This window comes from Ostrinia furnacalis, unplaced genomic scaffold, assembly GCF_004193835.3.
Source record: "Ostrinia furnacalis isolate ACB-3 unplaced genomic scaffold, ASM419383v2 OfSCF4906, whole genome shotgun sequence".
NCBI lineage: Eukaryota > Metazoa > Arthropoda > Insecta > Lepidoptera > Crambidae > Ostrinia > Ostrinia furnacalis.
In genome coordinates this window covers 132,311-148,497 of record NW_021135145.1, presented here as the reverse complement: position 1 = coordinate 148,497, position 16,187 = coordinate 132,311, and the positions used below count along the sequence as shown (strand labels likewise).

General features: G+C 38.5%; 1 protein-coding gene and 1 non-coding gene across 2 annotated transcripts in view; both read right to left on the bottom strand.

The window, feature by feature from the left end:
- LOC114360139 (uncharacterized) overlaps positions 1–16,187 on the bottom strand; it is a gene marked incomplete at its 3' end in the record, with an annotated part of 52,850 nt that overhangs the window by 17,158 nt on the left and 19,505 nt on the right. Inside the window, exons 4-7 of the mRNA XM_028314719.1 lie at positions 10,462–10,549; positions 8,101–8,282; positions 7,455–7,645; positions 1,904–2,016 (exon numbers count right to left, since the gene is read on the bottom strand). Coding sequence (XP_028170520.1) covers positions 1,904–2,016; positions 7,455–7,645; positions 8,101–8,282; positions 10,462–10,549 — 574 coding nt within the window. The remainder of the gene's footprint in view (positions 1–1,903; positions 2,017–7,454; positions 7,646–8,100; positions 8,283–10,461; positions 10,550–16,187) is intronic.
- On the bottom strand, positions 15,211–15,294 carry TRNAL-CAG (transfer RNA leucine (anticodon CAG)). Its single transcript has one exon. It is a non-coding gene; the product is annotated as a tRNA-Leu (tRNA).

Below are 16,187 nucleotides of genomic sequence, written 5' to 3'. Positions count from 1 at the left end.
TCTGCTTAAAAATTCGTGTTTTTTTGGTTATTTGATAAATTTCTCCAAAAAATGCCCCTATAACCGGTGGTTTTTATTACTTTCTATTATTCTCTATCGTATTATCTTTGTAAAACCAAAAATTGCATGTCTCTATCCCTATCACAACGTTTGCAATGATCGTTTGAACTAAGCTTCTCCGGGCGCGCCATTCAACGCTTCGTTAACAACAAAACTGAAAATGGCTCTAGATTTGTAATTTTGATAAATACAAGTTAGATTTCAAATAAAAACAAAATANCCGCGACCTTCACCAGATCGTCGGTCCACCTAGTGGGGGGCCTACCCACAATACCGTTACCTTTTGAGGGTAGTTAAGCATTACCTTTGAAAGACAGCCACTTCCTCTCGTCCCGGTCTACATTAGTGTCCCGGTGGCGATGCAATCCCGGGAGGGACATCAGGTGGGACGGCGGGCGGTAGTGCTTCAGCATCTCATCCTACCTTCTGACGTAGAGTGTGGAGTCTTTTCAGCCAAATGACGTCCACTGCTGTACAAATGTCTTCCCCAAGGATTTTCACAAAGACCGATCCTGCGCTGCCCGCATCCTGCCACCTCCCGCGACCTTCACCAGATCGTCGGTGCACCTAGTGCCTACCCACACTACCTTTACCTTTTGAGGGTAGTTAAGAAGTACCTTTGAAAGACAGCCACTTCCTCTCGTCCCGGTCCACATTAGTGTCCCGGTGGCAATGCAATCCAGGCAGGGACATCAGGTGGGACGGCGGGCGGTAGTGCTTCAGCATCTCATCCTTGGCCTTCTGACATAGAGCGTGGAGTCGTTTCAGCCAAATGAAGTCCACTGCTGGACAAAGGCTTCCCCCAAGGATTTTCAAAAAGATCGATCCTGCATTAGCCGCATCCAGGTACTTTCTGTGACCTTCACCCGATCGTCGGTCCACCTAGTGGGGGGCCTACCCACACTACGTCTCGGAGTATTCATGACAATACTAATATACTGGTACTTGGTACNGGTTATAGGGGCATTTTTTGGAGAAATTTATCAAATAACCAAAAAAACACGTATTTTTAAGCAGATTTTTTACAAAAAGTATCATATTTTATTATTTGTTGGCATTTTTTGTGTATTTTATGTATTAGTTTAGTATCGCCTGTTATTTTGCATTATTACTGTTTTTATTTTATCAGGATATACCGCTTAGTTTAAAAGTTATTACGTTTTCTTTACAACAAGTAATTGGAAGAAAAAAATTTCTATAAAATTTTTTAAAAAAATCTCAAAAAATTTTTGACCTCTTTTTTGTCGATAAAAATAGGTCTAGTTTCATCTATTTTCATATGTACACTTTAACGTGACTCACACTGTATAATTGCTCAAATAAAGACGTGTAACTTCGTAACTAGATAGAGAGGCTTAATGTTTTTGGCAGTAGCTAAAAAAGCAATAGATTTTTGGTATTTCATGGAAGACTGGCCAACAGCGTATTGCAAAATGAAAATGGACTATCCCATCAGTGGAAAGAGCTTGTCTAGAAAATATTATGGTGTTATAAATTAGGACAAATTCTTTATTGTCGATTCATCGCAGCTTCGCAGTTGCTGAGAACTCTTCTGTGTTTGCCATGTTTACAAAAACAAAATGTTTAACGTACCAAACCTAGTGAACCTACTATGCCAGAAGTCACGGGTTTGATCCCCGCCCATTATTTGATTATCTAGTGTTTTGGTTTGCTTAGTTTGGGATGGCGCAGTTTAAAAATGTCTAAGGATATTTATTTATATCATTGCCTGGTTCCATCTATTCCATCTCCCATCCTTGTTTGAGAGTACATAGTAAGTAAGCACCGTGTAAAATTTCCAAGGTATTTATTTATCTACTTATTTATCTACGTATTTATTTACCTTAGGGTCATGGTCAGTAACGTCGATGGTGGGCACGTTATCCGAAGAGATGTTATTGACGCCATGGCTGGGGTCGTGGAAGCTTACCCCCGCTTTGTGCCTCTTCATCGCCCCTGGAAAGAAATTGACAATATTTTATTTCTACAAAACTTATCCCAATTTGGTTGGTTCTCAGTATCATCAACACTAAACAAAAGTAGATAATCTTTACAATTATCTATCCTATCCTATAGCCCAACTATCCCTTGTGATAAGAAAAAAAACTCGATTGAAAAACATCCTCATTTAGTTTTGTAGAAATGGCATGAGAAAAAGTAATCACAGGTGGCAATTTTCTAAAAATGCACAAAAACTTTAAAATCTTGAAAACGGTGATATTTTTACTAGGATCAAAATTTCATGTTAGGGAGACCATGGCGAGGCCTATCGATGGTTACAGGATTATCCATTGCTTTTGGACACCCTGTATATTATATTATGGAAAGTTTTAATGAAATAAAAGAGATAAGAGGTAGGCAAAAATTTTGATAACAGATCTTTATAATATACAGGACGTACTCGTAAGTAAAAACATGAATAATGACATGAATGAAAAATTAGTACATGAACTAAAACTAGAATATTAGGAGTTTCAGGAGACGGGACTATTCCCATCTCTCAATCCCAACGCTGCAACTCCTGTGTAGCCAGGATCTACAGCTTGACCGGCAATAAAGTCCATCCAGTGAGGCCCAAGTTTGTACCGGAGGAAAGTAAGCCTGTGAGTGTGTTGTCACACAAGGTGGTATTAAATTCAAATTCTTTATTACGTAGATCCATTTCTTATAGAAGTCCCTATAAAGCTTGCCCTACCACCACTTCGGGACAACGGTACAACTTGGAAGTGGCAACAGTGGAAGAAGTTTCACCAAACTTTACCGTACACCCTGTATCTAATAGAAATGCTTTTATTCTAAACGGCAATATAGGCTTATCATATATCGGACCATCTGCTGATTAGGCATATAATCGCGTGCCAATACTCTGATAATGGTTGTCGAGAGAGATTGGATGATATATCCTCATAGAAACAATTGACACCCTATGGCATAGTGATACTATGAGTTAGGTATCAGATTTGATCCTGCTTGGGTCAATTTAGAAAAGTGTATTTTCGTAAATGGCTGTTTGACTATTTTGTATTTCATCATCGTCTCAGCCATAGGACGTCCACTGCTGAACATAGGCCTCCCCCAATGCTTTCCATGTTGCCCGGTTGGTAGCGGCCTGCGTCCAGCGCCTTCCTGCTACTTTTACGATGTCGTCGGTCCACCTTGTGGGATCTTGTATTTTAAGTAAATAAATAAATTTAATATTTTACTGATTTAGGTCTGCCTACGATAAGTTACTTATCGCTACAAAATATAAAATGTCTGGCTCACATTTTATTATTCATCCTTCGGCGTATTGATTAGTAAATGATAATAAATGAAGTCAAGATCAAATTGGTAGACATTTCGACATATTACCATACTTATTATTATTCTGTGACATTACATTTCCACCTCAGTTCGTAATTTAGTGATTAAAGAGTTAAGACCCTAGGTCTAGGGTTCAAATCTTAAGTGTGACTTATAGCGGAACAGACAAGTAATGAACAAGAGTCTAACGCCGGTATTCAAAAACATTACTATGAGGTCTCACAGTACATGTGAACGCACAGGGTCACCCTGTGCGTACTTATGCTCATCAATCTACCTATCATTTAATCCTCTAGGATTCAAACTCAAAACCACATTTATGCTACTAATCCCAAACTACCAATCCTAGCATCTATCTCCTTTATATTATTGGCAGGTAGTTGCTAATTGCTTATAAGATAGGCCCCCTTAATTGATATTTATTGTCCGTGGTGCATAATCTTTTCTTAAAAGTTTTAAACCTTTGTTTGTCATCTGTCATCCGCTTTGCAATGGAGGGAAAAACCTAATTTCGAACTCCTCCTATGTTCTTCTGATTAATTTCGATGCGGCTCCAATGACAGTTTAACTTTCCCCCGGGACAAACTTGACCTTCACTGGTTGGGTTATTGGCGGTCAAGCTGTAGATCCTGGCTACACAGGAGTTGCAGTGGTGGGAACGAGAGGTGGGAATAGTCCCGTTTAAAAAACCCTAATAACCATCTCCTAAAATGCAGTCCCATACCTGGATCATTAGCCTTCCCGTCCACCTTCTTCAGCTCCAGAATCTTCTGCTTGAGCAGGTCGTTGGACAGCAGCCCCTTTTTGTTGGCTTCCAGTAATTCGTCTAGTTCTTCGGAGGAGTCGTCACCGATGTAGGCGCAGCCTTGCAGGTGCTTGTAGCCTTTGATCATGATGAGGGAGGCTCCTGGCCAGCTGGGGAATTGGAAAAGGGATTTGATTAGGGAGTTAGTTTAGTTAACTCTAGTTCTTACAGCTGATAATTGTGATGAAGTAACTCTTGGTATTTTTAAAGCTACAATGTTTAGGTTATACTGATGACTAATTAGTAAACTTAAGTAACTTTAATAATGTAATAGGACAAAAAGAAAAGGATGATGGGCATATTGGGCGTTAAACCAACAGAAACAAAAAGTATACTAAATTAAAGCTTAATACTAGTACTTCATTTCATAGTATGACAACAATCCTGAAATACGCGGGGATTCGGAGATAGAGGTCGTTGAATATGCAAAGTTTCCATAGTATTCCACATCACATTAGGGTAATAAAAATAGTATTAGGTCAATTAGATTGCTTTTATCGATCATATTAAGAGTAGGTATTGTATCATATCTTAATATCGATTCTATCGATTTAGTAAGTATGTATACCGAATAAATCATAATCGATTATTCGATTGCAATAATCGATTATATTGCTGAAAATAAGGAATTGAATTAACAATCAAATGATAGTGAAGATGGTAATCAATGAAATCGATTAATCGAATTGTTAATTGATAAATCGTTATTTGGCAATATCGAATAATAATCGATCCGTGATCGATTATGCGACAACACTACAACTTAACTGGTAGAAATCCCATTGAAACATGACTGTGTTCATGTCATTTCTCTAAATGGTTCCTACGCTTATAATGTAGAACATGGTTTAAATACAGTGTGAGTCACGTTAAAGTGTACATATGAAAATAGATGAAACTAGACCTATTTTTATCGACAAAAAAGTGGTCAAATTTTTTTTGAGATTTTTTTAAAAAAATTTATAGATTTTTTTTCCTTTCAAGTACTTATTGTAAAGAAAACGTAATAACTTTTAAACTAAGAGGTATATCCTGATAAAATAAAAACAGTAATAATGCTAAATAACAGACAATACTAAAAAAATACATAAAATACTCAGAAAATGCCAACAAATAATAAAAAACTATACTTTTTGAAAAAAATCTGCTTAAAAATTCGTGTTTTTTTGGTTATTTGATAAATTTCTCCAAAAAATGCCCTTATAAAAGGTGGTTTTTATTACTTTGNCTGGTCCGTGAGCACGTAGAATCCCGTCCAATGACCCCAAGCTACCCATCGCTATCGCTCGCGAATAATTATGTTGCTGTCGCGACTGTGCGACGCGCGCCCACAGTGAGTGTGCGAGCGCGACAGCAATATAATTACGCGCGAGCGATAGGGATGGGTAGCTTGGGGTCATTGGACGGGATTCTACGTGCTCACGGACCAGGCTTTAGAAAACTTATCGCAAATTGGTTGGTTCTCAGTATCATCAACACTAAACATAAGTAGGTAATCTTTACAATTATTATATCGGTTAGCTTAAAAATACATATTTTATGCTTTAATATCACGTTTCAGACATTCTGGAGCCTATGGAAAGTTTTAATGTGATATTAATAGTGATAGATTAGAAAAGAGATAAAAGGTAGGCAAAAATGTTGATAACATATCTTTATAATATACAGGGCGTACTCGTAAGTAAGTAAAAACATGAATAATGACATGAATGAAAATTAGTACATGAACTAAAACTAGAATATTAGGAGACGGGACTATTCCCATCTCTCAATCCCAACGCTGCAACTCCTGTGTAGCCAGGATCTACAACTTGACCGGCAAAAAAGTTCATCCAGTTTGTCCCGGAGGAAAGTAATTTAATCCTGTGAGTGTGTTGACATAAGGTTGTATTAAATTTAAATTCTTTATTAGTAGGTAGGTCTAACAGGGCACTTATACACGTCCTAATATAGCTTGCCCTACCACCACTTTGGGACAACATAATGGCTCGTGCTGAGAAGAATTGGCGGTAGTGGATGAAACTATAAACTTTTCCTTACACCCTGTATCTAATACAAATGCTTTTATTCTAAACGGCAATATAGGCTTATCATAATATCAGACCATCTGCTGATTAGGCATATAATCGTGTGCCAATACTCTGATAATGATTGTCGAGAGAGATTGGATAATATATTATTTTCCTCATAGAAACAATCGACACCCGATGGCATAGTGACACTATGAGTTAGGTATCAGATTTGATCCTGCTTTGGGCATTTTTGAAAAGTGTATTTTCATAAATGGTTGTTTGACTATTTTGTATTTCATCATCATCTCAGCCATAGGACGTCCACTGCTGAACATAGGCCTCCCCCAATGCTTTCCATGTTGCCCGGTTGGTAGCGGCCTGCGTCCAGCGCCTTCCTGCTACTTTTACTATGACGTCGGTCCACCTTGTGGGATCTTGTATTTGAAGTAAATAAATAAATTTAATATTTTACTTATTTAGGTCTGCCTACGATAAGTTACTTATCGCTACAAAATATAAAATGTCTGGCTCACATTTTATTATTCATCCTTCGGCGTATTGATTAGTAAATGATAATAAATGAAGTCAAGATCAAATTGGTAGACATTTCGACATATTACCATACTTACTATTATTCTGTGATATTACATTCACCTCAGTTCGTAATTTAGTGATTAAAGAGTTAAGACCCTAGGTCTAGGGTTCAAGTCTTAAATGGAACATATGTATAGCGGAACAGTCAAGTAAGGAACAAACGCCGGTATACACAAACATTACTATGAGGTCTCACAGTACACAGGGAGACCCTGTGCGTACTCATGCTCATCGCTCTACCTATCATTTAATCCTCTAGGATTCAAACCCAAAACCACATCTATGCTACTAATCCCAAACCACCAAGCCTAGCATCCATCTCCTTTATATTATTGGCAGGTAAGGCCTCATAAGATAGGCCCCCTTAATTGATATTTATTGTCCGTGGTGCATAATCTTTTCTTAAAGGTTTTAAACCTTTGTTTGTCACCTGTCATCCGCTTTGCAATGGAGGGAAAAACCTAATTTAGAACTCCTCCTATGTTCTTCTGATTAATTTCGTTGCGGGTCCAATGACAGTTTAACTTTCCCCCGGGACAAACTTGACTTCCACTGGTTGGGTTATTGGCGGTCAAGCTGTAGATCCTGGCTACACAGGATTTGCAGCGGTGGGAACGAGAGGTGGGAATAGTCCCGTTTAAAAAACCCTAATAACCATCTCCTAAAATGCAGTTTCATACCTGGATCATTAGCCTTCCCGTCCACCTTCTTCAGCTCCAGAATCTTCTGCTTGAGCAGGTCGTTGGACAGCAGCCCCTTTTTGTTGGCTTCCAGTAATTCGTCTAGTTCTTCGGAGGAGTCGTCACCGATGTAGGCGCAGCCTTGCAGGTGCTTGTAGCCTTTGATCATGATGAGGGAGGCTCCTGGCCAGCTGGGGAATTGGAAAAAGGGATTTCAATTGAGAGTTTAGGGTTATCGCGACTTCCTTAAAACCAGGATTTACAGCTGGATTGTTATAGTACACATCTTGAAATTGTTCATTCCTTTTCGACCATAACTGGTAGAGATTTCCAACCAGAATTAAGTTCACCTTTTGTGCTGATTTTTTTTGTGTGCTTTAAATAAATAAAATAAGTTCTGATTATGATGGTAATATACTAAGCACTATGAATTTGATGTTTATCAAATTGATAGATACACAGGTAAATAAAAGAAAGTAAATATAACTTCTTCCCGCAACCTTCACCAGATCCACCTAGTAGTAGGAGGCCTGCCCGTGTAAAGAGCACTTTACACGTCCCGATTAACCCTTCCACTACTACGAGACAATTTGGGAGTCCACATAGTTCACATCACTATTTACTCAAATTATTCCTATCAACATACCTTACGCAAGTGGAAACCGTGACCGTAGACCCTTTCAGCAGATAAAAGCCCCAGTACTCCTTCATATCGTCCTGTAGCTCTAACTGCCTCGTCATGGAGACTGGCACCAGCTCGTCCAGCAGTTCCGGCTGGCCAGGCACTACGAACGCGTTGAAGGTCGTATTGGACTTTACCACTTGGCTCTGAGAATAGATAAGTTTTAGTTAACTATATTTTTATTTATTTATTTTATTGTTAGGAAAACAAACAGCATTCTATAACACATAATTATAGAGTTACCAATTAAACTTCACATTTGCCAAAATAGTTTTAACAAATAGGATATTAGTAATGTGAAGTCCCGTAACTCCTCGTGCTAAGCATGTATTCCTCATCCGAATTCGAAACACGAAGGATTGAATCCAGTCGTAGTCGCCTGGCATCCGAAAGATCGTACTTCGAATTCCACCTCAGGCAAACTGTATTTATTTTTTTGCAAGTTATTTAGAATGAATCCTATTGGTTTTTTTTTTATCTTAAACTACATATTTAAAATCTTATCAGTATGTTTCTAATCCTTTTTCACAAACTTTTACATAATATTACATAGTAAAATTTGATGTAAACATCTAGCGGTATCTACAACTGTAAAATAAAGAATATTTTTTATTATTACTGGTTAAATTAGGCTAAACGCTGTAGCATCTTAAGCAGTTGTATTATATTTTACAACAGAAATGTGTAGCCCAATGCTGTAGACTAATATAATGCTTTATTAATGTCTTATCAGCGCATAACCATATACAATGCATTGAAACATATTTAACGCAATTACACGCATCCCGTAAATACAGAACTTGTGAATAGGCGATAAAATATAACATCAAACACATTTTTATCGTTTCCCCAGTGAACCGACGACCGATAAGGTATCTGTGCGTATCGCTGTCATAGCCTAATATAAATAAAGATAAAACAATAAACATCTAAAACGGGATATATAATAAAGTATTTATACATATAAAGTGACTTAAGATGAGAGGCTTGGACTCGCGGTTTTGCTTGTATGGATTTTTATTTTTTATCCTGTGTCTACAGGGATTGCAATGGCAGGAATGAAAGTTGACATGGAATGGAAGAAAGATGAAGAGTCTGGATTATACAGACTGTCTCGGATTTATCGCATTACTCGTAATTTAGGTTAATTCATCGCTAGCTTTTGCCCGCGTCTTCACCCGCTCCGATTTCAGTCTGTCATATAAAGGCTTAAATAACGATTGTTAATCCGTTTACAATCTAATATGTGGGTCTCATAATATCTCTATATCTTTCAACTAAATTACTTCAGTGGCTTAAGCCTGAAAAGCTAACAGACAGACAGAAATACTTTAGCAGTATAATATTAGTATGGTTTTCATAGTCTTTTCTTATTTTTGGTAGGCAAGCTATATTTGGAACGTGTATTAAGTGCTCTAGAAAGAGCCTATGTACTGAATAAACTATTTGAATTTGTTTTATCCTTGAATATCTTTTTTTTATTTTTTTTTATTATCCACAACGAGGAAGCTCTTGGCCTGTATCTCACCTGATGGTAAGTGACGATCAGGCCGAAGGTGGAAGCGAGCTTCACCCGGAATCCTCAACCACGGAGGAACTGGCTATCTTACATCTAACTGCCGGAATACAACAATGCTGTCACAACAAAGTCTTCTTTAGCCATGAAATATCAGGTTATGTCAGACTTTAATACACCATACGTCTGAAGAAAATACTAACGAATTAACAGGAAAATCAGCATTAGCTAATCATTGGTAATTGACATTGAGCCAAAAATATCGGTTCATGTTTGTGTTCGCATGTTCACGTTAATCTCTAGTTGGTGACCCGATTTCTTTTGCACATTATTTAAATTATGTTGAATGTGCTATTGTAGTAAACGATTCAGATGTAGCTTGGCATATAATTATTTGGTATTAACGTCTCTACATTATATGTAAGCAGTGTTTATCTGTACCTTAAAGTAGTTGTGCGTTTTGCTATAAAAATGTATGACTATTCATATTTTATGTAAATCATGTATCAGTTAAAATACCTCTCTAAAAAATCTACAGAAATCGGGTAACGGACTACTCCGGAGCCGGACCGTATATTCGAAACCGCTTAAAGTAATAAAATAAAATAAGATGCTATTCATTGAACTGATACATATAAATCAGTTGACATCATCATCATCATTTCAGCCATAAGACAATTCAAAGGCAGGAAGACCAGGTGCTGGATGGCCGCTACCAATCGGTTATTATAGAAATCATTGGGTGAAGCTGTTGAAATAAATAAATTAAATAAATAGTGCCGGCATTGTAAGGGTTAAGCCACACCTACCTGGCACCAAGTCGTGGAGATCCTGCTATCTATGAGCCGCATGTCGCTCATGCTCATCGGGTACATTTGGCCGGAGAACACCCGGTACCTGGAAGTGACAAAAAGAAACATTAAAGTCAATTGTTGTACATAATCCACGCAAAATTTTGACAGTGTGTGGGTGCGCGCCGCATACGTATTGGCGTGCTCACATACAAACCGCGCTCGGTGCGTTTCTATGAAGATGACCTACTCATTTGTATTTACTCTGACATAAGCTTCCCCAATACCGTATTTGCGGGTTACTTTAGCCTAGAGGTCAACTTTGGCTCAAAACAAAAAAAAATATTTCCCATAATTATCTTCATGGAAATGTCGATAACGTCTATTAATTTTAAGTTAGTTGGAACTATATATATTACTATCAATTTTTTTTTTGTTGAGCCAAAGTTGCCCCCTAGTNCCCCTTTGGCTAAAGTAACCCGCAAATACGGTACTTTTTATACCTTCTGTCTCCAGCTTTGCTACGGAGGGAAGTCAAAATTGTTATTCGAACTGCTTTTACTCCTTTATTCGTCTGATAAAATTCGTTAGCATTCGTCATATAGCTTAGCATTCTTAGCAAAAAGTGCTGAATTCAATACATTATTTCAGGGTTTTGTGCTGACCTTGTAGAAACAAAAATGTTATTCACCTTTGGAATAAAATTGTACATGTTTTTTAAAGTATTTGGCACCGTTTAAGGTTTCTACATAGGAATTTATTATGTGTATAAAGAAATTTAGTATCAAGATTGTGAGAGAGATAAATCATAAATGCAAGTCATCTGATAATAAAATATATTATGGGCTGTAAAGACTAAAGAACAAATAGGATAACATTTTAGTGGTTAACTTTTTCCGTAACTTTCTATATTTTTAGTTTGGGTCATCATCATACCTAATAAGGATATAAAGAAAGGGGCCCTTGGTAGCAAGCGTGGGAGATTTCAAAGCCTAGCGTCATCATCATCATCATTTAGGATGTCCACTACTGAACATATTAGGCTTCCACCAATGCTTTCCATGTTGCCCGGTTGGTAGCGGCCTGCGTCCAGCGCCTTCCTGCTACCTTTATGAGGTCGTCTGTCCACCTTGTGGGTGGACATCCTACTCTAGCTTCTTACCTCATGTATAAAGGCACGAAGATGAACACGCTTGGTAGCAGTATGAGGAGAGCTAACAGCCGGCATATCCTCAGGCGGCCTTGATAGTATGCCTAGGAGATTTTTCTGACTGATAGCATCATCAATTCAGCCACAGTGGCTAAACATAGACCTCCCCCAATGATTTCCAGATCGGCCTTTATCCAGCGCCTTCCTGCCACCTTTTTCGTGGACGGCCTATTTTTTTTTAACCCACAACGACCAAGCTCTTGCCCTGTATCTCACCTGATGGTAAGTGATGATCAGGCCGAAGGTGGAAGCGAGCTTCACCTGGAACCCTCAACCATAGTGGAACTGGCTATCTTACCTATAAATGCCAGAACACAACAGTGCTGTTAACATTGTTGTTATGGTGACAGATTTAGGTCAGATGGTGGTGGCGAACTTAGAACAGCCTCTAGCCTCTCTAGAATATTCCTCCAATTACCTCATGTACAGAGGCACGAAGATGAACACGCTTGGCAGCAGTATGAGGAGCAGCAGCAGCCGGCATATCCTCAGGGGCCCTTGGTAGCAAGCGTGGGAGATTTCAAACCCTAGCGTCATCATCATCTTCATTTAGGATGTCCACTGCTGAACATAGGCCTCCCCCAATGAATTCCAGATTGGCTGGTTGGTTACGGCCTGCATCTAGAGCCTTCCTGCGACCTTTTGAGTGGACGACGTCCTATAACTCTAGCTTCTCTGATTTTGTTCCCCAGTAGAAAGAAGAAGCATAATGTCTGCCCTGCGTGCCCAAACAACTGCACGCGGGAAGATTTAATGAAGGCTATCGACAAAGCCATTCTTTTGGCGGAGTTTTGGGCTGACGCTGTGTAGGTTTGTTGTCGACACGACAAGAAGAAGACTCTAGCTTCTTACCTCATGTATAAAGGCACGAAGATGAACACGCTTGGCAGCAGTATGAGGAGAGCTAACAGCCGGCATATCCTCAGGGGCCCTTGGTAGCAAGCGTGGGAGATTTCAAAGCCTAGCGTCATCATCATCATTATTTAGGATGTCCATTGCTGAACATAGGCCTCCCCCAATGCTTTCCATGTTGCCTCGTTGGTAGCGGCCTGCGACCAGCGCCTTCCTGCTACCTTTATGATGTCATCGGTCCACCTCGTGAGTCGACGTCCTACGCTGCGTTTTCCGGTACGCGGCCACCACTCCAGAACCTTGCTGCCCCATCGGCGGTCAGTTCTGCGTACTATGTGCCCTGCCAATTGCCACTTCAGCTTGCTAATCCGTCGCTAAACCACTTACCTCATGTACAAAGGCACGAAGATGAACACGCTTGGCAGCAGTATGAGGAGAGCTAACAGCCGGCATATCCTCAGGGGCCCTTGGAGACTTCGAACCCTTGCGTCATCATCATCATCATTTAGGATGTCCATTGCTGAACATAGGCCTCCCCCAATGCTTTCCATGTTGCCCGGTTGGTAGCGGCCTGCGTCCAGCGTCCTGCTTCGCTATATGAGGTCATCTGTCCACCTTGTGGGTGGACATCCTAATCTAGCTTCTTACCTCATGTATAAAGGCACGAAGATGAACACGCTTGGCAGCAGTATGAGGAGAAGTAACAGCCGGCATATCCTCAGGGGCCCTTGGTAGCAAGCGCGGGAGACTTCAAACCCTAGCGTCATCATCATCATCATTTAGGATGTCCATTGCTGAACATAGGCCTCCTCCAATGCTTTCCATGTTGCCCGGTTGGTAGCGGCCTGCGTCCAGCGTCCTGCTTCGCTATATGAGGTCATCTGTCCACCTTGTGGGTGGACATCTCTAGCTTCTTACCTCATGTATAAAGGCACGAAGATGAACACGCTTGGCAGCAGTATGAGGAGAGCTAGCAACCGGCATATCCTCAGGGGCCCTTGGTAGCAAGCGCGAGAGGCGAGGTGCGTGCATTGGCGGTTGACGCGGCGGCGGGAGGCGTTGCTTGCTGAAACGTAAGTGCGACATTGTAGAGCCTATGTAATTATTGCGTAGTGAGAACTAAGGTTACAAGTTTTTTTTACAAATTACTAATGATCCCGTTATCCCCTCGTGGTAACTCGATGACAATAGGGTATTCTAAGCAAAATTCTTGCTCCATTTTGGAAAGAATCAACTACACTAAAGTTCGATACAGCATTAAGGCCAAGTATTTAGATCACTTACAGAGAATAATTTGTATGCCAGTTTTTTTTTATCCACAACGAGGAAGCTCTTAGCCTGTATCTTACCTGATGGTAAGTGTCACTAAAGTAAGGTGTACGGATTGCAGTTCACAATTCAGTTGAAGAGAGCATGACGTGTTTCGATCGCGAAATTAATCTAGTTCGTATGTACTTGACTCTACATGACTTATCGATATAATTATATCTCGATGGGTTACATATTCATAATCATAAGTCATGTAAAGCCCACTGCAAGATCATTACAACTCTTTCCAATTTGACACAGGCAAAATGACTCTTATTCACATATTTTTTTATAATGTAAGACCTTTACAGAACGTTTATACGCATCCCAATTATAGCTAACCAATTACAACTAGGTACATAAGATGATTAATTGACTTCATATGCCATTAAATAATAAAATAGTGTAAATACCTGCCTTCTAAAGGCACCAACTCCTGCGGATCCATGGTGGCAGTCACATTACAGGAGTAATGTCACATCGTACGCCTCAACACATACTGCTGTCTGTAAACAAAAACAGTTAACTTAATTTGTTCATTATCTTAATTATTATGACTGACAATTAATGTACTGTTTGTTAAGAGACAATAACTATAGATTCGATGTAATTAATACAGATTAATAAATATCTCCCGTTTGGTAATTACCTAAGTTAATTCAATTAGTCATTAAATTGTTACATTCATACTGTGAGAATTTAGAAAAGTTTGACAGTCACAAGTTAAATAATTTCAATCTGATTTTGTTTTGTAACATTAAAGAAACAAAATGCGTTTTTTTTTAAAACGTTTATCAAAGTTTGAATTGGTTGATCGTCATTTATCTTACACTTTTATTTCTATTATTTTTTCCGGTATTGTTTCTTATCAGCCAGTATTTTAAAGGAGCTACGTATTTTCGTAATATTTTTAAATTAAAACCTTTTTGTTATAATTTTCTTTTGTTAAAAATAATCAAACAAAAGTTATGTAATTTATATGTTTTGGCTGTATTAGATACAGCTATACATTTTTAGCTACAAGCTCTTTAACTAATGTATAGTGATATTAATGCCCGTTTTCACCATCAAACCCCAATTTTTAAGTGCTATGGTAACACATTATATGAATTTTGTTTTCATAAGTGTCATTTCAAAATTAGGGATTGATGGTGAAAACGGGCTTAAGGCTGAGTTGCACCACCTAACTATAACGGTAACTATGACGATAACCGGTGCTTTATGTATGGAGTTGACGTTTGTCAAAGTAAGATGCAACCCAGCCTAAAACAACTGTATAATTAACATGAAAAAAATAATAGTTTTGGTTAATTTTGGTTTACCCTACTAATCAAATAATTAGAAATACTTAATTTTCATTTCGAGTCAATTTATTATCAATTTAAATTCAAAGTATTTGTCAGAAGTGGGATTCGAACCCACGCCCACAGAAGTGGACTGCGACCTGAACGCAGCGCCTTAGACCGCTCGGCCATCCTGACATGTTGAGACAGGGTGAAAATTCCCTATTGCTTACCTGAAAACACTAATGGAACATTTTAAAATGTTTCATAAATAAAGCATTTTCAGGGTCAGTTTCACCTGTTGATCGATAATTTAGATCTAACATATTTTTTTCTAGATCTTTCTACGTTCTTCCGTTAACCCGGCGAGGATGTGGAGGGGTCAATTTGACCCCGTGCTTCATATTTTTGTGTACAGTTATTTATCCCGTAGCCGTGTGCTGTTGAAAGTCTCAGTAGCTGGAGTAATTGAACTCTGCTACCCTTTTCACGCCACTAGTGAATCAACCATCGCTGGTGAAAGAAAATAGACGTGCGAAAACGTAAAAATGACGAAATTTTCCCAAAATCACATTGCTCTATTTTGTTAAGAATGAGCTAATTTGTACCTTAGAAGACTAATTATGAATAACTAATGATATAAGATATTGATTACCAGAAAATACTAATTAATATTATGTAATATGATGAAATTGCTTTTTTGTTACAAGATATCGCAAATTTCAAAATTTTTTAGACTTTTAGAATATCTCTATTATTTAAACGTGTATATGGCTATTGGTCAATTTTTCAATTTAAATCCATTAACTACTAACTATTACTTAAGTTTCTTGATAAATATTACTTTAATTACTGCTTAGTAGGGAAAAATCTACAAATCAAATACAGGGTCATAAAGACCCTCCACATCCGCGACTTATACCTTTTGTACCACATCCTCGCCGGGTTAAATAGCGTTATAATTACTATTTCATATTTAACGAAAGAAAGTGATTTTATCTGCTACATCTATTTTTCTATTTTTTTTTTATTTATCTGACAGATAGACTATCAGGTACTTTATCCAACAAGTCGTGAAATAGGCCCTTAAA